Source organism: Malus domestica, chromosome 11 (assembly GCF_042453785.1).
Source record: "Malus domestica chromosome 11, GDT2T_hap1".
Classification (NCBI taxonomy): domain Eukaryota; kingdom Viridiplantae; phylum Streptophyta; class Magnoliopsida; order Rosales; family Rosaceae; genus Malus; species Malus domestica.
In genome coordinates this window covers 30,837,607-30,864,526 of record NC_091671.1, presented here as the reverse complement: position 1 = coordinate 30,864,526, position 26,920 = coordinate 30,837,607, and the positions used below count along the sequence as shown (strand labels likewise).

General features: G+C 37.8%; 5 protein-coding genes across 8 annotated transcripts; 3 read left to right on the top strand and 2 right to left on the bottom strand.

The window, feature by feature from the left end:
• Positions 1-5,555: 5,555 nt before the first annotated feature.
• On the top strand, positions 5,556-9,634 carry LOC103448506 (uncharacterized). Its single transcript, XM_008387766.4, has 7 exons — positions 5,556-5,977; positions 6,771-6,911; positions 7,012-7,377; positions 7,645-7,890; positions 8,455-8,547; positions 8,657-8,857; positions 9,226-9,634. Exons 1-7 carry the CDS (start codon positions 5,672-5,674, stop codon positions 9,439-9,441), a joined length of 1,569 nt encoding a protein of 522 aa, XP_008385988.2. The 5' UTR covers positions 5,556-5,671; the 3' UTR covers positions 9,442-9,634.
• Positions 9,635-10,240: 606 nt separating this feature from the next.
• LOC103448505 (protein FATTY ACID EXPORT 6-like) lies at positions 10,241-12,966 on the bottom strand. 4 transcript variants are annotated; one of them, XM_017335858.3, is made up of 4 exons: positions 12,605-12,949; positions 11,630-11,717; positions 11,479-11,548; positions 10,241-10,579 (listed from the first exon to the last, which is right to left on the bottom strand). In XM_017335858.3, the coding sequence occupies exons 1-4, from the start codon at positions 12,801-12,803 to the stop codon at positions 10,469-10,471; spliced, it is 468 nt and encodes a 155-aa protein (XP_017191347.1). In that variant the 5' UTR covers positions 12,804-12,949; the 3' UTR covers positions 10,241-10,468. The 4 variants fall into 4 exon arrangements, with proteins under 4 accessions (XP_017191347.1, XP_017191348.1, XP_008385987.1 ...); XM_017335859.3 differs by having other exon boundaries at positions 11,479-11,541; XM_008387765.4 differs by lacking the exon at positions 11,479-11,548 and having other exon boundaries at positions 10,241-10,913; positions 12,605-12,966.
• Positions 12,967-15,519: 2,553 nt separating this feature from the next.
• LOC103413238 (uncharacterized) lies at positions 15,520-17,278 on the top strand. The gene has a single exon (XM_029088922.2). The coding sequence runs from the start codon at positions 15,559-15,561 to the stop codon at positions 16,954-16,956; it is 1,398 nt and encodes a 465-aa protein (XP_028944755.2). The 5' UTR covers positions 15,520-15,558; the 3' UTR covers positions 16,957-17,278.
• A 274-nt stretch (positions 17,279-17,552) lies between these two features.
• On the top strand, positions 17,553-19,888 carry LOC114819782 (CRS2-associated factor 2, mitochondrial-like; the record flags this gene model as incomplete). The annotated part of the gene is made up of 4 exons (XM_070808489.1): positions 17,553-18,012; positions 18,141-18,268; positions 19,528-19,655; positions 19,751-19,888. Coding segments are annotated over 3 exons (609 nt in total), but the record flags the coding sequence as incomplete, so codon positions are not given.
• Positions 19,889-20,700: 812 nt separating this feature from the next.
• Positions 20,701-25,021, bottom strand: LOC114819628 (purple acid phosphatase 18-like). The gene is made up of 5 exons (XM_029088925.2): positions 24,796-25,021; positions 22,778-23,446; positions 21,724-21,912; positions 21,551-21,639; positions 20,701-21,171 (listed from the first exon to the last, which is right to left on the bottom strand). The coding sequence occupies exons 1-5, from the start codon at positions 24,931-24,933 to the stop codon at positions 20,952-20,954; spliced, it is 1,305 nt and encodes a 434-aa protein (XP_028944758.1). The 5' UTR covers positions 24,934-25,021; the 3' UTR covers positions 20,701-20,951.
• Positions 25,022-26,920: the final 1,899 nt, after the last annotated feature.

The window sequence follows — 26,920 nt, the reverse complement described above, 5'->3', positions numbered from 1 at the left end:
GTTTATGAACCAATATTCACGGAATTTTAGTTTAGGGATACAAACTCCAATTAGACTAAAATATATAGACCATTGCTCCAATTATCTCTTAAAATTATATTAAATTTGCAGAAGAATAATGGATTTCCTAAACAAAACAATATTATTGACGTTCCAAACTATGACGTTGAGTTGAATGCAAAAAGAGAAACTTTTGTGCGTGTCGTGGATTTGAAAAGTTTTAAGTAAACACCGTAAACAAGACATTGCTCAATCGAACTTCTACAAAGATTGATGATAGGATTTTTAGTACCTACGAAAAGAAGGTTAAAATCACACAAATATTTGCAAGAGTACACGGATGTTATAGTATAGATGCTCATGCAAAATCGTTCTCCACAAGGACTATTTAAATAATATATGTAAAAACAATTCCTAATTAACTACTTAAAACTAAAAATTTAGAAATATGATTTGGAAATTGAGTAATATTAAAAACTAATTTTAATTAAAAACAAATAATAAACTCAGTCAAAATTAATACGATAAAAGAAAAGAGTTTTTAAATACCAATTTATAAAAGTACTAGGATTCATAAAATGAAAATATTATTAATAAATTTCATCCAAGATTCCAAAATAAAAGTTTAAAAGGCAAAACAATGGATGAAAATTCTAAAAGAGTTATAGTTCATTAGAGTAGCATAATTATACATTCATCCTAAATAAGAGTTTAAAAGGTAAAACATGGATGAAAATTCTAAAAGAGTAACCTAAGAACTACTACTACACATTGTAATAAGTTCATGACCAATATTCACTTAATTTTATTTTAGAGATACAAACTCCAATTAGACTAAAATATATAGACCACTGCTGCAATTATCTCTTAAAATTTAATTAAATTTGCAGAAGAATAATGGATTTCCTAAACAAAGCAATATTATTGATGTTCCAAACTATGATGTTGGAGAAATTTTTCCACGGTCCAGGCTCATTAGCTAACCTAGAGTTCCACCCATAATGACTTGACACCTGTAAACATTTTTCACAGAACACGCCGTTTAAGAATTAAAAAATAAAACATATTGGGGTTTGGGCCCCACTAGTCTCTTCTTCCTCTCTCCCTTATTCAGGAAAAGCCTTTTCAACACCACAACATCGGCCTTCTCTCTTCCCTCTCCATCGCCGTCTTTATACACACTAGCAACCAAGCAATCTCCGACCAAAGCGTCACCACCACCTACATCCGAACGTCCTCTACTGCCACCACCAAGATCACCCACTCGATGTTGATGCCCTCCACCCAACAACCACATCATGCCCACCACTATGAACACCCACCCTAAACTCCAGTCTTTATCTTCTATAGTCTTACCCAGCTGAAATATGATTTTAAAACAGATGGCATAATTTTTTAAATTAATTGTTGAGTTATAATTTTGAATAATGTAAATGCAAAAATCTTGGATGTTTTCATCGGAGATTGCTTGGTTGCCGGTGTGCATGGAGATGGCAAAGGGAGAGGAAGAGAGAAGGTTGGTTGGTGTTGAATTCATAAAATGCCTTTCAGTTTCTCGAAGAAGGGAGATAGGAAGGAGTGGGTCCAAACCCCAATATGTTTTTTTTAATCTTTAAATGGTGGGTTGGTGTTAAAATGTGTATAGGTGTCAATTCAAGATTGGTGGAACTCCAGGTCAGCTAATGAGCCGGGAACCTGGAAAAATTTCTCATGACGTTGAGCTGAATGCAAAAACATAAACTTTTGTGCGTGTCGTGGATTTGAAAAGTTTTAACTAAACACCATAAATAAGACATTGCTTAATTGGACTTCTGCGAAGATTGATGATAGATTTTTATTACCTATGAAAAGAAGATTAAAATCACACAAAATACCTGCAAGAATACAAGGATGTTGTAGTATAGATGCTTATGGAAGGTTGTTCTCCACAAGGACTATTTAAATAATAAATGTAAAAGCAATTCCTAATTAACTACTTAAAACTAAAAATTTAGAAATATGATTTGGAAATTGGGTAATATTAAAAACAAATAATAAATTCAGCCAAAGTTAATACAATAAAAGAAAAGAGCTTTTAAATACCAAATTATAAAAGCACTAGGGTTCCACCAACACCTAGCAATCCTATGTATTTTTACCAATTACTTATGATTTACACATGCCACTTTGAATGTTAGGTTTTCCTAATATATATTCTACTTGGAACCTCCAACATAGAAAGTATATCTAACATGCAATCCGTCTGGACGTTCAGATCAAATATGAACATGAGAGACTCATTATGTTTTGTGAAAACCCTTTGAAAAACCATGCAACCTTTAAGACGCAGTGTTCATCTTAAGCGAGATTACAATTATCAACCACAAGAGGCTAGCGTCAATTTCAGGGAACCTTCCGACCAAAATTGCATCAAATTACTTTTCTAAAGATCCTAATAGTGATCGAGCATTAAGACAATTAGATAGTTTAAGCACAATGATTAATAATTCAAAGTATACATGCAATCAATCATAAGCAATCAAATAAAAATTATATATTCATGCTAAGACTCAAGGCTTCGCCCTAGCAAAATAGATTAGTTACGCATATTCATAATTAAAATCAAAGAAAATATTATTATGAAGAAAAAGATTGAAAACACCTTAAAGTAAAAATCTTAAAATCTTCAAAGTCGCATGAAAGAAGTAAAAACTAGGGTTGACCAAGGCTTATATTGCTCGCCATAAGTTATACGATAATCCCTAATAAAAAGTCTTTTGTTCCAACTAGGAAACCAAATAATAATAAAATAGAAAAATTAATATCTGATCCCTAATTACTAATATTCATTGACTGAAACCTTATTAGTTTTTAGATTTTGATCAAAGTCTCTAGCATTAATGCAATAATGAATTTACATGTCAATTACATAATTTAAAATAAAAATTAATAATTGATTTAAGACTTTAATACTCACATCTTTATTAAACTCCTAACTAATTTTCAATTCAAAACATTTTCAAAAAAAAAAATGAATAAGTTTGTACCCCTTAATTTTTTATAAAAAGGTTTTCAATTTTTTAATCTTATATGTACCCATTCATGCAATTTTTCAAACTTTTAATCTTAAAATGTATCCATCCTGACACTTGGTACTACGGTGAAATTATATTCCTTTTCACTTGTAAGTGAGAGGTCTTAGGTTCGATTCTCGCTAAAGGCTTTAAACCACTATTGTTAGCCTATTGTGAGGTAAAGCCCACCCCCTCCCCCATAGTGTAGATAATATCGTTTGTTAAAAAAAAATGTACCCATTCTTAAATATACCAATTTGTTGTATGTAAAATGTACCTTTTTTTATATAAAATCTATTCAATTTTTTCTAATCCATTTTTAAACTTATATGGGTACATTCTTTTTCTTGATTTAAGAATATATCCATGTCAAGTTTAATCAAAGAAATTTACTAATGTTATTAAGCCTAATATCTATTATTTTTTGTGTGGTTTTGAAGAATGTACCCATATCTTGGTACAATAATTTTTTTGTTAATTTTGATGAATGTACCATGGTTACACACACACACACACAATATATTGAAGTGTATAATTTTTGTTTTAGTATTTAATTTTAATTCCACAAATTATGGGTTTTTTTATTTAAAATCTCATTAATATAAACAACTATAAATTTCAATTTTTAATTTAAAAAATATAGTAACCTTCATAGAAATACATTATCACATTAGTTACAGGGACTTCGATAAAAAATTGAAAACCAACAAGGTTTCAGTTAAAGAATATTGATAATTAGGGACCGCATCTAAAGTGTCCCTAATAAAATATACTAGAAAATAAAGTCCTAATTAAGCTAGGAGAATCTGCCAAGGAACTGTCCAGCCACGTTTTAGCCTCAAATCTCTTCCAAATCCGGCCCATGACAACTTTTTTTAAAGATCGGAACATTCTGAACACATCTCCAGAAGGGATTGAATCCAAAATAGGTCATCTTGGGCTCCAAAACTCGCAATCAAGCCCAAAACGTCACTTTTCCAGCATCACGCACTAAACCTTTATTCTATTGCCAGAAAATAATCGCTTGGTGGAAAAATCTGATATTTTGACACGATCAAGCTAATCGACTCACAAACATCCTTTAACTAGAATTACTCCAAAATTCATCTATTTGAACACGTTTTACTCCAAAGGAAGTCGAAAGTTCTATATGAAAATACAATTTAAAATATCAAAATTCTTCGAAAATAATAAACAAAATATACTAAGAATAAGGTTAAATATATAATATAAAATTTGCTCGTCAATTGATATTATCATAAACAACCAGAAAGAATAGGAATACAAAAGTAAAATGTATTACATTCAATTCAAGCCACAATATTTCATGTTTTGGAACTTGAGCATTTCATGTTTCATTCTTCTTAATCGCAGCTCAATAGCAAATTAATATACAAATTTAGTTAGGGCACTAGTATAAGCAGAGCCGGCCCTAATGGTAGCCGGAGTAGGCGCCCGCCTAGGGCCCCACTTCGGAAGGGCCCCCAATTTTTAGGCGGAGTTAGGCGGGACGAGGATGGACGGGAGCAATGCGGACTTATATGTAAAAGCTGGAATTTAGAAATATTTTGTTGCAGGGCTAGCCTCGCACAAGAAAGAAGACAACCCTATTCACAACATCATTTTAATTGCACGAATTTACTTAAGATGGTTTGTATAAGCTCAGTAGAACCCAATTTAAGTAATATCACTTTTTGACACGTTTGGTGTCCTCGCTTGGATTATAGGCGGACTTGGAGTGGCTTGGAAACTCATAATATTTTGAATTTATAATAATTTTGGAAACACATATTTAAGGTTCGAAATTCATATCTGATTCGTAATATCACCACATAATGGTTAATATTCATGTCCAATTCAAATGAACATAGAGTAAATTGTAGCAATGGTCCTTTAACTTTAACATAATTGGAGCAATGATCATTCAATTCGACATATGTTTTAAGAGATGACTTATAAATTTCAGGGATAAGAGAAAATCCACAAGTCAAAGTAGATAAATTTTGAGTTTTAGAAAATAAAATGGTGATTTTGAGTTATAGGAGATAAAGGGCTGGTTTGGTATTGCTGTGCTTTGAAAAAAAGCTGCTCTGAGAATAAGCGGCTGTGCTGTGAGAATAAGCGGCTGTGAAATAAATCAGCAGAGTGTTTGGTAAACTTTTTTGTAAAAGTGCTTTTGGAAAAAGAAAAAAAAACAGTCTAATAGTGGGTATTTTCATTAAAGAAGCATTGTAGCTCCGTGTGCTTTGAAAAAAAGTCAGTTTTCCAAAGCTTTGCAGCTTCAGCTTTTTCCTTTGATTTCAGTTTATTCTCACAGCAGCTTCCAAAATAAGCCATTTTTTTTCAATTTACCAAACACCTAAAACCCTCACAGCTTTTTTTCATGGGTGCTTTTTGTTTAAGCACCTCACTCCCAAACTAGGTCAAAGTTAGATCAAAATAGAGGGCTTGGGTAAACAATCTATCAAAAAGGACAAAATAAATATAAAAACAAAACAAACTGGTCGTTGGAAATGGTGATACGAAATCAATGTGTAGAAACCGTTTCTCTCTCAAACGGAACGGGTTCAGGTTCAACTACCTCAGGGATCTCTCTCCTCTAACAGAGAGAGAGAGCCATGGCTTCCTCTCCCTCTCTACTGTTCGCAGCCGCTGTAACCACCCTTACTTTTCTCTCCGTGCACTCCGTCAAATTACCATTTCACCCCCGCGACGTCCTTCCTCTCTTGCCCAGACAGATTTCATGGCCAATCCTCAACTCTCTGCACGGCGCGGTCGATCTCCTGCCCACCTTCGTCGGCTCGGCGTCGTCTCCGAACGACAGTTTCGAGTGGAAAGGCGCGTGTTTTTACCAGAACACAGCTTGGATGGAGTTCCACAACAAGACTGGCAGCGAATTTGGCGGCGGAACTCTTCATCTCAAGGTCTCGGATCAATTTTTGGGCTTTTATTAAATTACATTTTGGAGTTGGGTTTTTGGAAATTTGTAGTTTTTGAGTATTTGGATGATTGGGTATTGAGATTCTTTAGCTGGGTTTGTGGAAATTTGAAGTTTTGGTTACCAGGACATTAAATTTGATTTTTTTAAGAGGGTTTCTACTTTCTTGTTTCGAAAATGACTAACTTGTGGTTTTTCTGAGGGATTTTAGATGTTTTTTGTTGGTAATTAGTATACATTTGGATAATTGGGTTTGTGAGTTATTGGAGTTGTTGACTGTTTAGTGGGAGCTTAGGCTTGTGGGTTTACTGTTGGTTTTTTCTTAGGTTGAATCAATTGGTAAGTTTATTGGATATTCTAGAATATCAGAGTTGGGGAAGTTGGATGGTAAGGGCCGTTTGATAACCATTTCGATTGCAGTTTTCGGTTTCATTTTCACTGTATAAATGAAAACTGAAACTAGAAACTAAAATTTAAAAGTTGGAAACTGAAAACTGAAATGATTCTCAAACGGACCTGAGGTGTTAATTACATTTTTGAGTTGAGCTTCTTGTATTTCTTTAGATTGTTTTTTGGGTTTTATGATCCAAAACATTTCATGTTGGCTTAATTTTTTGGAATGTTCAGGTAATAGGTATCAGCCTATCAGGTGTGTCGATATAGGTGTCATTAATTTCATATTTATGAACTTGAACTTCTTATTATTCTTTGATTACTAAAGTAGAGAAAATACCTGATTTGTATTATAACGATTAAAAACTGAATCTGTTTGTGCGCAGGTTAGTAAGCCTCACAGTTGGACGTGTATGGATATTTACGTCTTTGCAACTCCATACACTGTCACATGGGATTACTATTTACTGTCTCGGGAGCATACACTTGAGTTTAAAGAGTGGCAAGGAAAAGATGAGTTTGAATATGTGAGTTGCCACTTTCTAGTATTCAGTTATTATTTGATATTTTGATTTGCTTTGAAAGGAAAAGTTGGGATTAATTTGGTCTATAATCTTACCTTTTCAGGTGAAAAACAGGGGAGTTTCTATTTTCCTTATGCAAGCAGGGATGTTAGGCACCCTTCAAGCGTTGTGGGATGTCTTCCCCTTGTTTACGAATACCGGATGGGGTGAGAACTCTAATATTGGGTTTCTTGAGAAGCACATGGGTGCTTCCTTTGATCAGCGTCCTCAACCTTGGGTAACAAATATTAGCGTTGATGATATTCACTCTGGAGATTTCCTAGCAATATCTAAGATTCGTGGACGGTGGGGTGGATTTGAGACTCTAGAAAAGTGGGTGAGTGGAGCTTATGCTGGTCATTCTGCTGTTTGTTTAAAGGATTCTGAAGGAAAGCTATGGGTTGGTGAATCAGGACACGAAAATGAGAAGGTGAGTACAAGTTTGTAAAATATTGTATCGTATTATACATCTGTTTTACCTTGGGCCTGGTGGCACATTCTCTCGCTCAAGAATAAGGCTTTGGTTTGGAGGTTCATTTCCAATTAATGCACAGGAATTTGCAGGTCAACTTTTTTTATTTTTAAAATTTTAGTATTTTTCTTCTAGTATTCTATATAATACAATCTGATGTTAATGTTATAAGTGGTGCTTCTCAAGAAGTTAATGTTGAAGGTGCTTTTTCCTTCCATATTCTAGGGGGAAGATATTATTGCTGTGCTTCCATGGGATGAATGGTGGGAATTTGAGCTAAATAAAGATGATTCCAATCCCCATATTGCATTGCTTCCCTTGCATCCTGATATACGAGCTAAGTTCAATGAGACTGCTGCCTGGGAGTATGCAAGGAGCATGGAAGGTCAACCTTATGGTTTTCATAACTTGATATTCAGCTGGATAGATACTATAGAAGACAACTATCCACCCCCTTTGGATGCTCACGTGGTATCATATCTTTACTACATTTAATATTTCATTATGTGGCTAAGTTTACAGTATTAGTAAATGCTACAATCGTAACTACTTCCCTTAGTATTTCTGTTTGATTATTTAGTTCTGGTTTAGTTATTATTGAACTTGGTAGTTTCTGTTACCTGTATGGGTTGAGGCCTGGGATTCAATAGAGGACGTGAAAAGCTAACTATTAGGTGCTTTACCCCAATCTTTCTCTTTATGATCATTAACTTCTGGCTTTCACACAACAACTCTATAAACATGATGGGTATGTATATCATAGTGCTGATGCAGAAATAATGACTGTTTCATAGTGGACTAAAAGGGGTCTATGATGAGGATAAAGGTAGAAATTCCTTCTAACTAAAACATTTCCAATAGGGTTATAAGTAGTGGGTTCTTTTACTGGAACAGAAGATATAAAGAAATGCTTTGTTTAGGTTCAAAGTGATTTGTGAGGCAACTCTCCCTCTCTCTGCTGATGCTTCTGTGAGCTTCAATAAGTTTTCTTAAACCTTAAACATTTTCCTGATCGTTAGCTTTATGGTTATGCAGGTTGCATCTGTTATGACTGTTTGGAATCAAATACAGCCTGCATATGCTGCGAACATGTGGAACGAAGCCTTGAACAAGAGACTTGGAACACAGGTGTTTGAACGTGCAATATCAATTGGTCAAGATTTTCATTTTTTAATCAATATCGTTGAGTCATTAATATCCATTTGAGTTTCTGATGTACCCTTTGTATTTCATGCAGAACCTTACTTTTCCGGATATTCTAGTTGAAGTTGAAAAGAGAGGATCATCTTTTGACCAACTGCTGACAATTCCCGAACAGGATGATTGGGAATACAGTGATGGGAAGTCAACATCGTGTGTGGCCTTCATTCTTGAAATGTATAAGGAGGCAGGACTGTTTGGTCCAATTGCAAGCTCTATACAGGTCACTGAATTTACGGTGAGTTTATAGTGAACAAAATTTAATCTGTTTGCTTTGAATAACCGGGCCACCTTTTTGCATCATCTCCAAAATTAAAGCACAATCTCGAAAGGGGGAGAATTGATACTAGTTCTGGGGAGACACAAGATGAATGACAAATATCTTTTGTTTCCTCTTCAACATGAATTGATGAAGTAGTAATGTTTCTACTTAATAACTGGATAGTGTTGTAACAATTACAAAATAAACAAGGAAATTGTTAGATTAATGTAGCTCTTGATCAGAAAGTATTTCTCGATTCTGTTACTTTGTAACGAAGTTGTCTCATAAGGAATTTATATGTTGATTCGTATTAATTATACCTTTTTTTTCTGTCATTAATGCAGATAAAAGATGCTTACATGCTCAAGTTCTTTGAAAATAATTCAAGCCGCCTGCCAAAGTGGTGCAATGATGGTGACACCGTGAAGCTTCCTTTCTGTCAAATTAAAGGGAAGTATCGAATGGAATTACCCTTATACAACACCATGGAAACGTACCCCCATATGAACGAAAGGTGCCCATCACTGCCCCCCAAGTACTCCCGGTTGCAGAATTGCTAAGTCCTGACTTTGTTGCGTTTACATTTGTTACACCCATGGTCGAAGTTATTCACGTTTCTGTTGATTTTAGCATAATTTTACGGTTGGATACGTAGGCATGAAAGATGGGGAAGCTGTAAATATGTTGTACAATGTAGATGATAAATGGACTACGAATTTTAATGCAAAAGGGTCAGCTCTTCATTTTCCAGAATGTGTTTTTTCTTCTTCTCTGTAATTGGGAGCCACAACATTGTTGGAACAAGTATTTAATGAGAAGAGATGACGTTGTGCAAAGAATGCAAAGGTCTTGCAGTATGCACCACTGTATTGTATTCATCGGGTCCTTAGCCGCCCTTGCTCTTTAGATTCTTGGCCGCACATCCACCCTTTTGTTCATTAGGTGTATATTATACACCAGAGCATAGTAGAATTTGCAAGAGAGTTGTGTTTTTCCAACCATAAGTTGGCATGCGCGAGGCAAGGGACGAGTTTAGTTAATGTCAAACAATGGTTTACAGAATCTAGGCTCATTCCTTGAAGAGTATGGCCAAAAGGACTGCTTCCAATCCTCCTACTACGGTGGAAGAGAAAAGTTTCCTTCATGGCTAATCCATACAGTGAATCTAATTCAATCCTCGGCACCAAACGAGGCCCAAGTAAAATTAGGACTCATTTGAGGTTCCCATTGAAATAAAGTCTTGCATCCATCTAATTCCTGTTTTCAAACAAGCAGAATTTTACCTCAATTCATGAGAAACTAGGGTTATAATCCCATGCACTGAAGGCTGTTCCCCTCGACCATTAAACAAGAGTTGGCTAAACAAAGAAATCAAAGGGTCTATTACACTTGATTCGATTAAAAGTACGGTAAACAAAGGACGAGGCAATGAATGAAACAAGATTTCGACAAATTTCAGACGAGTCTTTCGTTTTGTACACACACTGACACACCTGATAGCACAGTATCTAGTGATATTGGATTGACAAACAGCTTGGTAACATCAAATATGGGCATGTGGAAGTGGAAGGGTGTAATTTAAATATGTCAGCTTATAAGTTTTGGCAGTAAGTCCTCAAATACCATTACTTGGTCTTGGCCGGAATATGGTTTCCACCCGTTGCAATTTTGTACACATAAAATCCAGTCATGACAACGCTGCAACAAAATGGAGTAGTTTAGAGTCAAAATCTTCGAATATATCCTGTTACAAAGGAAGATCTATGAATAATTGAAACTGTTAGGATCTCCAATTAAAGGTTTTAATCATAGGTAAATTAGAGTCCACAATTAGGATTCATGACAATGATAGAAACGCTATACGATTACTGCAAAACGATAACCACATGTGACTTTATAATCTGATAGAGGCGCATCGCCTTCCCTCCTTTATGCCCAATCATATAACAGGGTTACAGGATTGAGAATTAGATTCCACTCCAGCTCTCATTACTCTCCCATTTCCTAATCGACTTCTTTTACCCCTCCTATTCTGCAGAGACCACAGATAGCAGAGAATGCGGGAAGACAGAAAAAGGTTAATCATTCAAGTATGATATTCCGATAGCACTGATTGTACAGCGCTAAAACAGTTTCAACAGAAAATATGATTCAGGAGAGCTTCACTCGTTCAGTGAGTGGGGGGACACATGATTGGGTGGATTGACCGGAAAATATGATATCCAAGTGTGTGATTTGAATTTGGATGAAAATTCAACTGAGTCAAGTTTCACCAAAAAGTGACGTCGATAAAATTTGAAGGGCTATAGATAGGCCATTCTCGAAAGACAACCATATATAACATCTGCTAATCTTTGAAAGAACTAACTATCCACAAACCACTGACCACATCGACACATGTTCCCCATGCCTCCAGTGCACAAACTGATTAATCCCAGTAAATTAAAAAGGTACATTTGTTCATTTACTCTATGCTAATGCCAGCTAGGGACGAAAATAAGATATTCATGCATCGGGAATGGAATTTACTCGTTGGAAATAAAAAACAAGGGAGTCAATGAAGGAAAGAAGTCATATGCAACAAATAAAAGTCATACCGGATGCATAAGGTTACTTCTAACACCTGACAGACTGATGACACACAAAATTTGGAAACGCTCCTGTGCACTAGTAAATAATTGATAGATAAAAATCCAGCAAACTGAAGCATGAGAAACACATAAAAAGGCAGATTTAATCTGAACTCACCTGATACCGGCAACAACACCAGCTGGCATGATCTTAAAAGTATGCAGATAGCGCTGTCCCATGACCCACGTAAGTAGGGCAGCACAAACTGTTACAAGGCGCATCAATTAGTTCCAAAACAACGACTCACACAGATTGAGCATCAATGTAACAGAAGCAGAACATGAAAACAGAAAAAAGGACTAGAAAAACAACGAATGCGACCTTATACAAAACCATCTTTCTTAATCTCTTCAATTCTTAAAATTCTTGAAATTTTGATAGGCGATCACTGAGCACATTACACCTAAAACCACTTCGTTCAAATTGCCGTACCATGGTCGAATCATATTGCATTGACCAAGGCATAACTGTTTAGTTCTATGACATAAATAAACCTTGCTTGGAATGAGCCTAGACATAAAGAAATAGCGTACTTCGACATCAGTGGAGAACCAAAGCTTTGGGATTTTTACATTGGCATTTCTAGCATTACTCTAAGGTGACGATATCCCAAGCCTATCACCAGTCACCATGTGTTTAACTTGCTCACACGGCATAGCGTGACTGATTCGGGATACCGTTACCTTAGCCTATGAGTTGTATGTAAGTTCTTCTCCATAACGACAAACAGAAACCGAAGCTAAAACTACAAACCTAGAAACAGTTTTAACGGGAAACAAACACAACGCCTCCAGAATCCAGATTACTAGAGGGAACAAAACAACCTCAAAAAAGAAGTCAGCTTTCAAACATAAACATCTGCAAAGTTACTGCAATCAAATAAATAAACTACATAAAAGTTACCTACTTTGTGATCCCATGATGTTTTTATCTCAACAAACAAAGATCCGGATTCTGATTTGGTTTTTTATTTTTACTTATTTCCCCTTTTAACTTCCTATGATCTCAGTAAAGTATCATTTCAAATCTGGGATCCACACCATTAAAACTAAAAATAAAAATAAAAAAATAAAAAAAACCAATAAATCGTACCCGTTTCGAGAATCAAAGCAGGATACGAGTTCTTCTTCTTCTCGAAGGCTTTGAGACTGATATATCCAGCAAGAGTGAGGAGCAATCCGATGCCCGCGCCCCCAGCCAAAGAAGCCGTGCTCCCCTTCTTGAAATATCCAAAAACTCCTCCGCCAATCAGCACCAACCCGTAAGGGATCGTGAAGCAAAAATCGTGCATCTTCTCCAACTGGGTTTCCGGGAAAACTCTCAGATTCTCGGGGAAAAAACCACACTGGTTTATCTTTATCCCTCACGAATCAAAGATCTTTTTTTCACAGGCAGAGACTTTTGTGTTTGTCGTCAGTATTGGCGCGTGGAAAGCTCATGCCTCTAATACTCTAGAGTAAATTGTACAAATGGTCCCTCAACTTTAATCAAATTGGAGCAATGGTCCCTCAACTAAAAATCCATTACCATTGGTCCCTCAACTTATCAAAATGTGTAGCTATAGTCATTTTCATCAATTTTGTCAAAATTTTGTCAAAATGAGCTATGTTGGAATGACCATTTATATAATTAGGGTCCCTCAACTCATCAAAGTGTATAATTATGGTTCTTTTCATCAACTATGTCAAAAAATTTGTCAAAACGAGTTATATTGTAAGGACCATTGCTACAATTGGATTAAAGTTAAAGGACTATTTCTCCACTTGAATTAAAGTTCAGGGACCAATGGTAATGGATTTTTAGTTGAGGGACCATAGCTGCACGTTTTGATAAGTTGAGGGACCAAAGGTAATGGATTTTTAGTTGAGGGACCATTACTCCAATTGAGTTAAAGTTAAGGGACCATAGCTACAATTTACTCAATACTCTAATATAAGTTGGGTAAAAGACGTTTACCACCCTCATGGTTTATGATTTTCAATATTTAGTATATTTTTGTTTTAGATTCATACCTAACGTGTAAATTTTGGGATAGTCTCATATATCCATTAGTCAAACTGTTAAATTTATCGTTAATTATGACGTGACGCCATAACTGGACGCCACGTGTCATCCACGTTTTTTTTTTTCTCCTTTCTTCTTTTCTTCTGCAATTTTTTTTCCTTCCTCATTCTCCTTCTTCCTTCCTCCTTCCTCCTTCTTCCTTCCCCTTCTTCTCCTTCTTCCTTCTCTTCTCCTTCTTCTTCTTCTTCTTCTTCTTCCTCCGAATTTGGGGAAGTTTTTTTTTTTTTTTTTTTTTCTTTTTTCTTCTTTCTTCTTATTCCTCATTTTTCCTCCTTCTTTCTTCTTCTTTCTTCTTCTTCTTCTTCTTCTTCTTCTTCCTCCAACTGCAACCTTTTTTTTTTCTCCCTCCGTCTCCTTCTTTCTTCCTCCTTCTTCCTTTCCCTTCTTCTTCTTCTTTTTCTTCTTCCTTAAATCTGGGAAAGATGAAGGGTTTTTTTTTTTTTTTTTTGAGGAAGATGAAGAAGAAGGAAGAAGGAGAAGAAGGGGAAGGAAGAAAAAAAAAAGTTGTAGTCGGAGGAAGAAGAAAAAGAAGAATGAGGAAGGAGGAGGAAGAAGAAGAAAGAAGAAAAAAAAAATCTTCATCTTCCCCAGATTTGGAGGAAGAAGAAGGAAGAAGATGAAGATGAAGAAGAAGGAAGAAGGAGAAGAAGGGGAAGGAAGAAGGAGGAAGGAAGAAAAAAAAAGTTGCAGTCGGAGGAAGAAGAAAAAGAAGAATGAGGAAGGAGGAGGAAGAAGAAGAAAGAAGAAAAAAAAAAATCTTCATCTTCCCCAGATTTGGAGGAAGAAGAAGGAAGAAGAAGAAGAAGGGGAAGGAAGAAGGAGAAGAAAAAGGAAGAAAAAAAAAAAAAAACCTTCATCTTCCCCAAATTTGGAGGAAGAAGAAGAAGAAGGGGAAGGAAGAAGGAGAAGGAGGAAGAAAAAAAAAGAGAAGAAGTTACAGTCGGAGGAAGAAGAAGAAGAAGAAAGAGGAAGGAGGAAGAAGAAGAAAAAAGAAAAAAGAAAAAAAAAGAAAAAAAAATTCCCCAGATTCGGAGGAAGAAGAAGAAGAAGGAGAAGGAGAAGGAAGAAGAAGAAGGAGAAGGAGAAGGAGAAGGAGAAGGAAGAAGAAGGAAGAAGGAGAAGAAGGGGAAGGAAGAAGGAGGAAGGAAGAAGGAGAAGGAGGAAGAAAAAAAAAAAGTTGCAGGAGAAGGAAGAAGAAGGAAGAAGAAAAAAAAAAGGTGGATGACAAGTGGCGTCCAATCATAGCGCCACGTTACAATTAACGGTAGATTTAACAGTTTGACTAACGGATGTATGAGACTGTCCCAAAATTTACACTTTAGGTATGAATCTGAGACGAAAAAAACTTGATGTACTAAATGTTGAAAACCACAAAACATGAGGATAGTAAACAGTCTTTTATCCTAACAACTTTGACTAAACTGCCGAATTTCTCCCTAACCTTCACTTAGCTTTCGATTTTTTATCTAAACTTTTTAATTAGAAAATATGGATTTAAATTAATTTTTTTGATTGATTTCCTAGTTTTTCATTCATTCTATCTAAATTTCCGTTATATAAAAATATGTGCACAACATGTGAGGGTAGTTCGATCGCTTCGTTCTTTAAAATAATTAAAAATCCTAGATTTCTAAAATGTTGACTTGTGCAAATCTGTGTGATTCTATAGTTTTTGTGTCTAAATGTCTAGCGAAGTGATGTTTTTATTTTCAAAGGAGAGTTGCATGGTATGCACATGATAAGAGTTAACGTTAATTTGGATAGAATATACGGAAAACTAACGACAAGAGGGAAACCGGCCAAAAAATTAGTTTAAATCTTTGATTTTCCAATTTAAAAGTTTAGGGAGTAAATCGAAAGTTAGGTGAAAGTTTAGGGATAAATCGGCAAATAACTTTATATAATCATATATAAAACGAGACGTCGTCTTGTAAAACATTAGGCTACTCGTCGTCTTATCACCTTTGTTTTCTTTTTCTACCATGGCTACTCGAACACATAGACGCTGGTTCGGTTCTCGGACCCGAAACAACAATCTCTGCTCACTACTCCAAAACCCTTGCTTTCTTCCTCAAACCCTAAAAATGGTGACTACTCAGGCCGCTTCCAAACGACCCATTTGCCCATCGTGCTCCAAACCGGTCCGGCTCTGCCTCTGCACTCGGATTCAGAACCCGGGGCTCCATAACACTGTAAGTGTGACCATTCTTCAACACAGCTTAGAAAAGAACCACCCACTTAATTCCGCTAGAATTGCTAGATTAGGCCTCAAGAATCTCAGTGTAGTTACTGTTTCTGATGTGAATTTTGAATCCCGGTTCGTTATCCGGCCGCCGGACTCGGTTTCTCAAATGGGTTCGGACCGGAATGGTTTGAAAAGTTTAGGTTTTGATGAAGTTGTTGAAAGTAGAGAGACCCAGAAGCTGGGTTTTGAGTATTGTGATGGGTTCAGCCCAGGGGAAGAAAATGTGGGAAAGTTGGGATTTGGGTTATCTGCAAATTTGGCAGAAGAGAAAAACAATAGTAGTTTGACTGATAGTGAGAAATGCAATTTTGGTAGTGATTTAGGTGATATGAGTAGTTCGCAAAACCGAATAGGGGATGTAGATTTTTTGGAGAAAGAACATGAATTCAGTAGTGCAGATTTCACTGATGGTAGGCACGTAGATGGGCAATGCAATGTCGATGAGGTTTCTGCTTCTACTGCGTTGGATGCATTATCCGGGGATTCTGATGTAGGTTTTGATGCGGTTGAAGGTATCGAAATGGGTAATGGTGATCCTGTTATAACTGCTACCATTGGTAAGCATGGCGTCATTAGCTCACTTTCGCATAATTGGATGCCACAAACTTGTTGCAAGGATCTGAAATTTGATACGATTTTAGACATCGCAGATGCGCGTGGTGCACTAGCAGAGGGGTTTGTTGTACGGAAGTTGCAAAAGCAGCCGGTGAAGGGAAGTGTGGAGTTGGATGAGTATGTGGAGTTTGAGGTAGAGATTCCTCCTGGATCTGTACTCTTATTTCCATCTGAAGAAGCAGTCAGTGTCGGGGACCTTGAGGCGATGGATATTAAGGTGAAGAATCTGATTGTTTTGGATGGAACATGGTCAAAGGCAAAGAGAATGTATGGGGAAAACCCCTGGTTGAAACTCTTGCCGCACTTGAAGTTGAATGTGGACAAGATGAGCTTGTACAGTGAAGTGAGGCTTCAGCCGAAGCCGGGATTTCTCTCCACCATTGAGAGCATTGTGTATGCACTCAAGGCAGTAGGGGACAGCCCTGAGGGGCTGGACAACCTCTTGGATGTTTTCAGGTCTATGGTCGAGGACCAGATACGATGCAAAGAAGAGAGATTAAGCAATGTCTCGCCGGGTTAGTTTTGTCCTCGATTTCTCTTGCACACAATTTCAACATCATCCTGAAACCTGACGATGAAAGCCATTGGAGGTGCTCGGTTTGTGTTTCAAGGAACCTGTTTGTGTAAAACCATGTTTCATGGATATCAATGAAATTGAAAACCATGAATTCTTGCCTACTCTTTTCAATTATTTATGCTCGGTTTGTCAAAATCCAACTGGTAAGCCACAATGACAAACGGTTGTGTTGTGCTTGTCGAAAATGTATCGGTAACATGTTGATACGTTTTTGTTTTGAGTAGTCGGGAATGTTGAATCAAAATTAGAACGGACGTTTGTTGCATACCTGGAGTACTTATAATGTATCATATCAAAACGACATCTTCGACAACATGTGCTGATACATTTTTCTCCACAACGAAGATGTATCAACATTGGTTTCGATATTACATGTGGATTTCTTTTAACTGTGGCCGTCGCATTTACGGTATTATCCCTCCATTACAACGCGCAAATTACTGTTATACCCATTTCTTCAACACACCCAGTCCGAGTTAGCATCCAAACCGAACTGAACTCTGCTGCATTGGCGTCACTCACCTCACAAAACCCTAACCCTAACCCTAGACCCAATCAAACCATTCCTCTCCATCTCCCGCCTTCTCACCCAGACTCTCTCTGACGATCCATACGAATACGACCCTCCGTTCTCTCCGGTTTCCAAACCCCCAAAGCCCAAAAAGAACCTGACTCAGTCTAAAGCTCCGGACCCGAAGAATGACCCGTCCCGGCCTCTCAAATCAGACCTGCCCTTCGACTTCAGCTACTCGTATTCGGAGACCAACCCAGCGGTCGAACCTATTGCTTACCGAGAGTCCCCCACGTTCTCTCCTTTTGGGCCCGGTCGACTTGATCGGAAATGGACGGGCACTGTTGCACCGGCCCAGCAAGAAGTGGACTTGGACCGGGTCGCAGAGGAGAGAAAACGGGTTCTCGGAGACCCACTAACGGAGGAGGAAGCGGCGGAGCTGGTGGAAGGCTGCCGTCATAGTGATTGTTCTCGGAAAATCAGTATGGGTAAGGGTTTTTGGCTTTAGGGTTTAGGATTCTGAAATTGTTCAGGCATTTTATAGTATTAAATGTAACTGGTTATATATGTTTTAAGCTTTGTAGTCATTGACTTGGATGAGAAATTTTTGTATCAGGAAAGGGAGGAGTTGCACATAACATGTTAGATGATATCCACAACCATTGGAAGCGAGCCGAGGCGGTGAGGATCAAGTGTTTGGGAGTGCCAACTATTGACATGGACAATGTTTGCTTCCACCTTGAGGTTTGAACTCAACTCAGGCTCCGTAAATGAATCATAGGTTGAGTTTCGTTGTTCGGAAATTATTAGCCGATGACAGTGGCGGATCCAGGATTTTAAACTGAGGAGGTCCCAATAATAAAGGTCAAAAAATTTATAGACAAAAACAACATTGAAAATTTCAATATAAAACATTTCATTCAAAAATCATATGCAAAACAATATTACAAATTATAAAATCATAGGTTTCATAAGTTACTAGGGAGTACCTAAGTTATTGATTATCTAATATGGACCACTAAGTTTAAAACACCGGTCAAATAAAACTTTCCCCAAACTCCCACTATCTTTCTAACCAAACACACTATTTTTCTCTTTTACTAGTTTCCAAACATCCACTTTCTCTCTCACTAAGAACACAGTTGCTATACCTCCACCAACCACCTCCCTCCCCATGGCAGCTCCACCCCCAAATTTCACCAACACATGACAGATCATATCCATCTTACTAACCTTATGTAGGAAATTTCACCCATAAGAAAAATTACTAAGGTGGTTGAAATAATTTGGGGAAATTTGGGCTTATGTACTGCTCCGCCAGACGACAGAGAAAGGTTGGAGGAGAAGTGGGTGGCATCGATGGATGAGACCATGGCAGAAGCAAGGAGGAGAGAGGCTGGAAGGATCCCTATTTTCTTTTTTCTCCGTGCGCGGTCATCTTCTCCGAGAAGAAGACAGCCACTGCAACCTGCAACCTACAACCTACAACTTGCACAGACCTCATGATCGAGTACGAGGGGTCCCAGGAAAATTTCTAGCAGTGATTTAGGATCGCAGACGGGTCCTGGGACCTCCCAGGTCCCTATGTGGATCCGTCGTTGGCTGATGGGCATAGTAGTGTATATGCAGGACAAGTGCGGTGGGAAGATTATTTACCGGCACATTAATGTCCTTATATTATATCGGGGTAGAAACTATGATCCGAAGAATCGATCTGTGATACCTGTAATGCTCTGGAAGCCGTATCCTCCGATATATCCAAAGCTTGTGAAGAATGTTGCTGACGGTTTGACATTTGAAGAAACGGAGTTAAGAAACAGAGGACTAAATTGTCCACCTCTAATGAAACTTAGTAAGTGTCTTATCTTAAAATAAGGGAACTTAGGAAGTGAATTTTAATTGTTGGATGTTTTGGATGATGTCTGCATTCCTTTGTTGTTTATAATAGTAAATGGGATGTGGAAAAATTTCGTGGTCACTTAGCAAAACTTTTTCTTATGCAGCTAGAAATGGTGTGTAAGTGAATGTTGTGGATAGAGTTAGGGAGGCCTTCAATACTGAAGAGGTAGTGAGACAAGACTGCACGCATGTTGGTACCAGCGATTGCAAAAGGATAGGCGTAAAATTAAGGGTACGGTATGTATTGGTTAAGCTTAGACGGTTTGGTGGTACTTGGGGGTCTCTAACCCATTCTTGTTAATTTTTTTTTTCTTCTTATATATTCAGGATCTAGCGCCTTGCATCCCTTTTTTGTTCAAGGATGAGCAGATTATACTTTGGAGGGGGAAGAGAGATCAAGAGCAAGACTCCAAGTGCACAGATAGATATGAAAAATCCACAGTTGCTTAAGCGCAGTCAGGTTTGGTACTCAATTCTAAAGAAGTCTCGAATGCAAATTATAAGATGTAATGTTTAACTTTGTCGGGCAACCACTAACTATGATTATTCATCTTTATTTGTAAGTAAAAAGGCTTAGATTCGACTCTCGTGGATAAGGAGTTTGAAATCAATTATAATGGCTAGTCTATTGTGTACCGTAGTGCAATTCCTCACCCCTCATTTATCGGTTACACACTAAGGGGTTAGGAGAATAAATTGGTTGTGAACTCGCTAATCACATGATTCGGACCTAAGACTTCTCGCTTACAAGTGAAGAAGAATATCACTAGATTGTAATACTAAGTAATAGTATATTTATTTGTATTAAATAAACTTCATGGGGCAAAGAACTATAGGAGTTTTAAATTTAAACACAAACTAAACAAGATCAAAAGTCTTCTGGAAGAGAGAGAAACAAACATTTGATAACAACTTAACGCAATGCTCTCATTCCTTAGTATAAATATACCATTGTATTCAAAATAACTTAAACTAAATAGACACGTTGGTTACAAAAATAGGCAGTCATATAGAGGCAGTCTCTCTTCCTAAAACGACATAGTTTATTATCCAAGTATTTATTGTAAACAGCACCACCCTTGACCAAGATGGGACCTATTCATTGCTCGCGTTACTTCTCACACATTTTTTTCGTTTTTTGTTTAATAGCCAGTTTGATAGCTATTTTAATTTTTAATTTCATTTTTTTATGGTAAAAATTTAATCCAAGTTTTGTATAACAGAACCCTCAGTTCTGTATGTATAACCAGAAATACATAATATTTACCACCAAGAACAACATAAAGGGATAATCTTACTATATATATGTTACATATGACACAAATACAGGGAAAATTCTACTGCATAAATATATATGGTACATGCATGCATGCATAAGGTTTGACACATACACAGAAGCGCTTGCACATTCGAACTGCAGAAAGCCAATTTTCCGAAGAGGCCAACCAGAAGAGAGAGCCCAAATAGCACAAAGTTCATCTTAAATGTAGACCCCCTTGATTTGATAAACTTGATTTGATTACATCTTCTATGGTTGGATGAGTATCTTCCTTTGTTCGTGTCTCTTCTCAGCAACGCATCCCGAACTAACCAACGAGGTTATCCAGACCTGATCGGATCTTACAGGCTCGTCATCGTCATTCCTATGCCAGGTCCATAAGGCATGGGTCGAGTTCTTTATATTCAGCTCACCATGACCAAAACTTGCTTCCCGGAAAACTGACCACTCAGGTGATGGGCTTTTATACCTGTAAATTTGTGAAAAATTGGATCAAATTTTAATATATAATCAGCTTTACACTGCTGTTTCAGCTGAAATATTCAGAATACTGCAAAAAACCCCCACTCTGTATTGAAAGGGTGGAAGCTTTCGTTCTTTTCCAACGCCAATGTTGGAGTACTTAAAACAGTTAAAACAAGCACCACGTTTGAATTGAAAGAGTCTAATGCCGATGAGACTCATATGTGCTGAATAATAGTATATCATAGAGAATTAAAAACTCAAATGTCCAGATCTCATGCCATTGAGAACCGATTTCAGGATTGTTTTTCCAAGCACATGAAAGTCGAGAAAACATTATATTTTCCAAAATTGGAAATTTGAAAATTTTGAGCACAGATACATACTTGTGAGCTAACCCTTCTCTGTTTCCGCCATCACCAATGGTTATGTGGACAGCACCGCATGTATCTGATCTTCCTTTGTTCACGCGTTTCTGTCAAACAGGGCGTCATGGATTAAACATTGAGTGCCCTCAATTTATACTATAGAAAAACATGCGAAATTAGCATAGCTATACCGTCCGTTCATAAGCATGAACATGACCAGCAAACACTATATCCACACTGGCAGCATAAAGCAACGGCTCCATTGCTGCCATCATGCTGTCCCCTTCACCTTGATGAGCCTTGTTACTATTGTACCAGGGAACATGAAATAGCACGAGCAGCCAAGGTGTCTTCTGTCGGTCAACCTTTGAAAGATCAGCCTGTTTCACAAGAATGACATCAAATAACCGTCACACATGTAGCTGAATGACTGGTTATGTTATATAAAGATTGACACAAGAGAGGCAGTGAAAGAAGCAAAAAGCTCCAAAAGCAAGATAGAAGATGAACGTAAACGACTCCAAAAGTACATCTAAACTGGTATTGAAGTAATAATACTTGAAGACAATGCCTTGTTGGTATATTCAAATATGGACCCCTCATTGTTCAAGGCCTGCTTTGTGATAGAGATTGGCAATTCTTAATCAGCAAACCAACCTTCTGCACCTAAAGGCTACACTGGGAACAACACCAGAACGAGATTTATGTTAATAAATTGCCTTTTTATATGTTTCTACTTCCACAGTTGAGGCTCCGAAGATTTTTTGACCATCCCTAACTTCTGTACCAACTTATTTTGTGATGGATTGTTAGAATGGGTTCATTTACTTACTGGGCATATACACAGATACTAGTGGCCACTAGGGATGAGCACAGGTACCTACCGCCACCGCCACATCCCTAGCACCCAATGCCCATCCCTACTACCCACCATTGAACTTTTCAAGTTTCCAAAGACAAAAGATACGAAGACACATGGGGGGAGGGCATGCCATGTTCACCCATCCAAAAAACTATTAGCCAATCAAAGCATAGTGTGATCTATGAGAATATGTCACATAAACACATATAAGACCTATATGAAAATGTTACAGAAAACATCCAACAGATGGCACATACCGTAAACAGTTACAAGATCCAAGGAAGCTACTGATAAAGAATCAGAATGATTATTACTAATATACTGTTTATTACTTAGTGTAGAAAAGACTATTCCTTCTGATAGGAGAAGAGGATTTAACTAACCTTCAACCACCTGTATTGATCTGAATACTCATCATAATCAGTATATGAACCGAGCATGATAGCATGGACACCTGCAAGTTCGAAGGAATAGTAAAGATTTGAACTTGATCTGCTTTCTTCATACGGCATTTTCCACCTGGAATTATAGGATTGAAACCCATCCTTTAACAATGGTATATTTTCCTTTTCATGGTTCCCTTGGGTTACCATCCATGGCCTTGCACTTGCAAGTGGCTGCACCAGCTCACCAAATGTATCCCACCGAGACTGAATGTAATCAGCATATGAAAGGTCTCCAGGAAGCAGATGCACATCATATTTGCACTGATCAATGTGGTCTAGGGTTGACTTTGTCCATCCAGTTTGTCCGAGATCTCCAGCCACAGCAAAAGTAATTGGAAATTGAGCTGGAGGGGTCTTGAACTGAAACTCAGGACCTTGGCCTCCACATTGGTAGAAGTAGACGGTGTCATGTTCAAGAGGCCCAATGACAGTATGGTGTATCTTTCCTGAGCTATAGAGCATATAAGTATAAGAGGTGCTTTCTCCATGAGCTACAGAACTGTATGTCCCAGATGATGTTCCATATTCGACAACTGAAGGAGCAGATTTATCATCAGTGACCCACGTCACTCGCATGTGCTCGTCTCCTGCCAAAGAGACGTGCACCTGCAATAGGCATTTGTGCAGAAATGTATATATATTAGGGTAAATAATTAATAAACCCTGAAGAAAACTGTAAAATTGGGAGTCAATAACAATAAAATATCAGACAAAGACCTAATACCTAACAAATTACTTTCCCTGAGCACAAATCGTGTTGATTATGTCGCTATCAATGATAATCATGTTCATTATGCAATCATAACATCCAAGAATTCCAAATTTCAATTCAGTGTATGCGCATTAACATGCCAATTAATTGAATAAAAGAGGATTTGTTGAAATTCAAGGAACACTCCCACATGTACTTCAGCCAAAAACCTTAGAAACTTTTTCTGTTTAAGACAGAACGCACGGAGTCAATTGATCGACCAGAAAACTTTTCACCTGAAGTATGTTTATTTCTGCCCTATCCAGCTATATGAGGGCTCATGAATTATGGTCATAATTGGCAAAGCCTTGAAACGAAATTACGAGGCTTAATTGGGTAGAGGCATTAGCAAACATGGCCCTGGGAAAAGGTATTGAAATTGGCTGCAAATGGGGAGGTTATATGGTGCTGGTTCAAGTAGCCATTGGAACAAAATGTGCTGCAGCTCATGGTGCAACACAAAATGACTTTCAGTACCTAGTGTTTGAGTGAAAATAACAGAAAAATCAAGTGGACAAAGGTAATGACTCAAATCGAGATAGGTCGCTTTGGTCAGAATGAATTTGATTCTTAGTGGAACTGGATTTCGCCTACGATTGAAAAAATGATAGTTTGGAATAACACCTGTTAATCTTACACTACCACAGAGCTCACAACCGCAAACAAGAACTACCATTACACTGAGCGAACCAACACAACGACCCCATCTTGATTTCGATCAATTTCCAACCATGCTCTCTTAATCTTACACTAGCTACCTCTATTAACTAAGCATAAACAAATAAGAATCAAGTTACTCAACATACAGCCACTTAGTAGCACGTTTTAGTGGTATTCATTTTTCTTTGTAAGCGTTTGAGAGCAAGTGAGAGGTATTAGGTTTAATTATTGACATAGACGAATTTGAACCATATTATTGCTACTCAGATAAATTCTTTTATCTTAATGAGAAGATAATATCGTTTGTTAAAAAAAAAAAAATATTACTCAACATACCAAACCAAGGAAAAAGGTAAACAAAAACAAAGATTAGACAGAAAGTAAAGTATTTTCTGGCAAACCAAACAGAACCCAAGTTAAAACGGAGCAAAATATTCCGGCCTTCGTGGAAAGTGGAGTTGGGATCCAAATTTTTCCCCAGAAAATCTTGACATTTCCAGAAAGTGACAGAAACAGAGGAGCGAGAAGGTGGTGATTCACTCACCTGCTGGGGAAGAGAAGAGGATTTTCGACTCCATGGGAAATGGAGGGCCTTGCGAGGCGGTGGTCGGAGGTATTCATGGGCGGAGATGACGGTGGTGGAGATTAAGAAAAGGAACGTGATTATCTGCTTGGGGTCCATTGACTCCCGCTTTGTCTGCTGCGTTATCAATTACCCAGGTTCCATTTTGGGTTGCTTTTTGGATTGTCGTAGTGGAATGACTAAATTACCCATTTGTCCCTTTCCTGAACTTTTATATTTCTGGCGGCGGTAGCATTTAGGGGTGGGTTCAAAAAACCGAAAACCGAAAAAAACCGAAAACCAAACCGGACCGAGGCAAAAAAAAACCGAACCGAAAACAAACCGAACCGAAACTGTCAAACCAAACCGAACTGAATCTGGTCAGTTCGGTTTTGGTTTTTGAGGTTCGGAAACCGAACCGAACCGATATATATATATTTAATTATTTTGTTTCAATATTATAAATAGTTTAGTCATACAATCATAACAAAACAAAACCTGTTGCCAAGTTGGTTTCAGGGAAAATTTTCAAGTTGCAGCGCAAGGGTTCAAACCTTCATGCCTCTAACATTTCAGAAAAGTTTTTTAATTTTTTTGAGAAATCAACAAAACCCTTTAAGTTAACCCTAGCCACTAGCAGCCACACCTTTTATTCATTCCCCTCTTCTCTCTCTCGTTCCCTTCCTTGCCTCCAGTGTAACCCTAACCGAGTAACCTTCTCGCGCAGCCGAGCCTCATCTCTGTCTTTCTCAAACTCTCTGTCTCTCTTGGTCTTGAATCCTAGGCGACCCGCGACGGCGCGACCCTTCTCACTCTCAATCTCTCACACCTCGCCCTCGCCATGAGCTTCTTCTTGCCGTTTCGAGCCCCAAAAATCAAACGTTGCGGCAAACAGGCGCTGAAAAATGGATGGGGGAGTTCCGGCGCTGCTTCCGACGCTGCAATCGAAACCCTATGAACCAGAGGATGGTGCTTCGGCGACCTCGAACAAGTGAAGGCGATGATCCTGATCCACTCCGCCTTGTCCGATGACACTCGTACTGTGGTGGATTCGGTGGAGTTGGAGCTCACCAACATGGAACTCAAATCCATCTCCTCCAGGTCCTTGCCCGAACCCATACCCTCCGAAAGTCCTCTCACCTCCTCGGCCCCAAAGTCCTCCAGGTATTGACTCCTCACAAGTTTTTCTTTCTGTATGTTTACATATTCTTTTTTCTGTGTGTGTCGAACTGGTGGTTAAACATGAGATTTTTTATAAAGTACATACTTATATCTGGTGGTTGGACTAAGTGGTATTCAATTTTGTTCTGGATTCTCGAGGAAGGTAGACCTGTTTAGTAGCATACTGCTTTTATGTGACATATAGCTAAGATTTGTGCTGAAGCAATGTTGGTGAATCAGAAAAAGATTTTGCAGTATGGTGCTAAATTTTTACTTTTACAGACAGTAATGATGATCTGATAAGGAAATTTTAGCACTTGCAAAGGAACATAGTGATAGTATAAGCATGAGCAACTCTTGTTGAAGTTTTCTGGTTTAAGAGACCAAGAAACGCTTTTAAATTCTGAAATCCTAGTCATTAACATTATGTAAATTAGTTAAAGTTTTCATATTGAATTTGAATGCCATTTCCCTACTTGCCCCTGTTTTGGGATCAGAACTCACTTGTTCCAGGCTTGTACCGGTGATAGTCACTGGCACTGCATCAAAAGACAGGTATAGATTAGAAGCTATTAAGTTAAACTACGCTTTTTGTTTGATTTAGTTTGCACGGTAGGGTTGAGAATTTCTTCTTGTAGGGTACCAAACATCAAGTTCAATGTGGCTAAGGTGTTGCAGTCAATTATTCCGATAGTTGATCAATCGGTAAGTAATAGAGATCTTTTCATTTGATAGTCCTTACGCAAAGGAGCATAATTTTCAAAATACAATACTGAAATCGAGTTAAAGCACTGAAAGCACTTATGCGTAACACGCTTTGCACAGGTGGTGGAGAAAACTATTCGTCCTTGTTTGCTTGAGCTTAGTGAGGACTCACACCTCAGTACAACATAAACCTGATGTTTATGCCCAAACAAATATCTATGACGAGCATCAGCGGTCACAA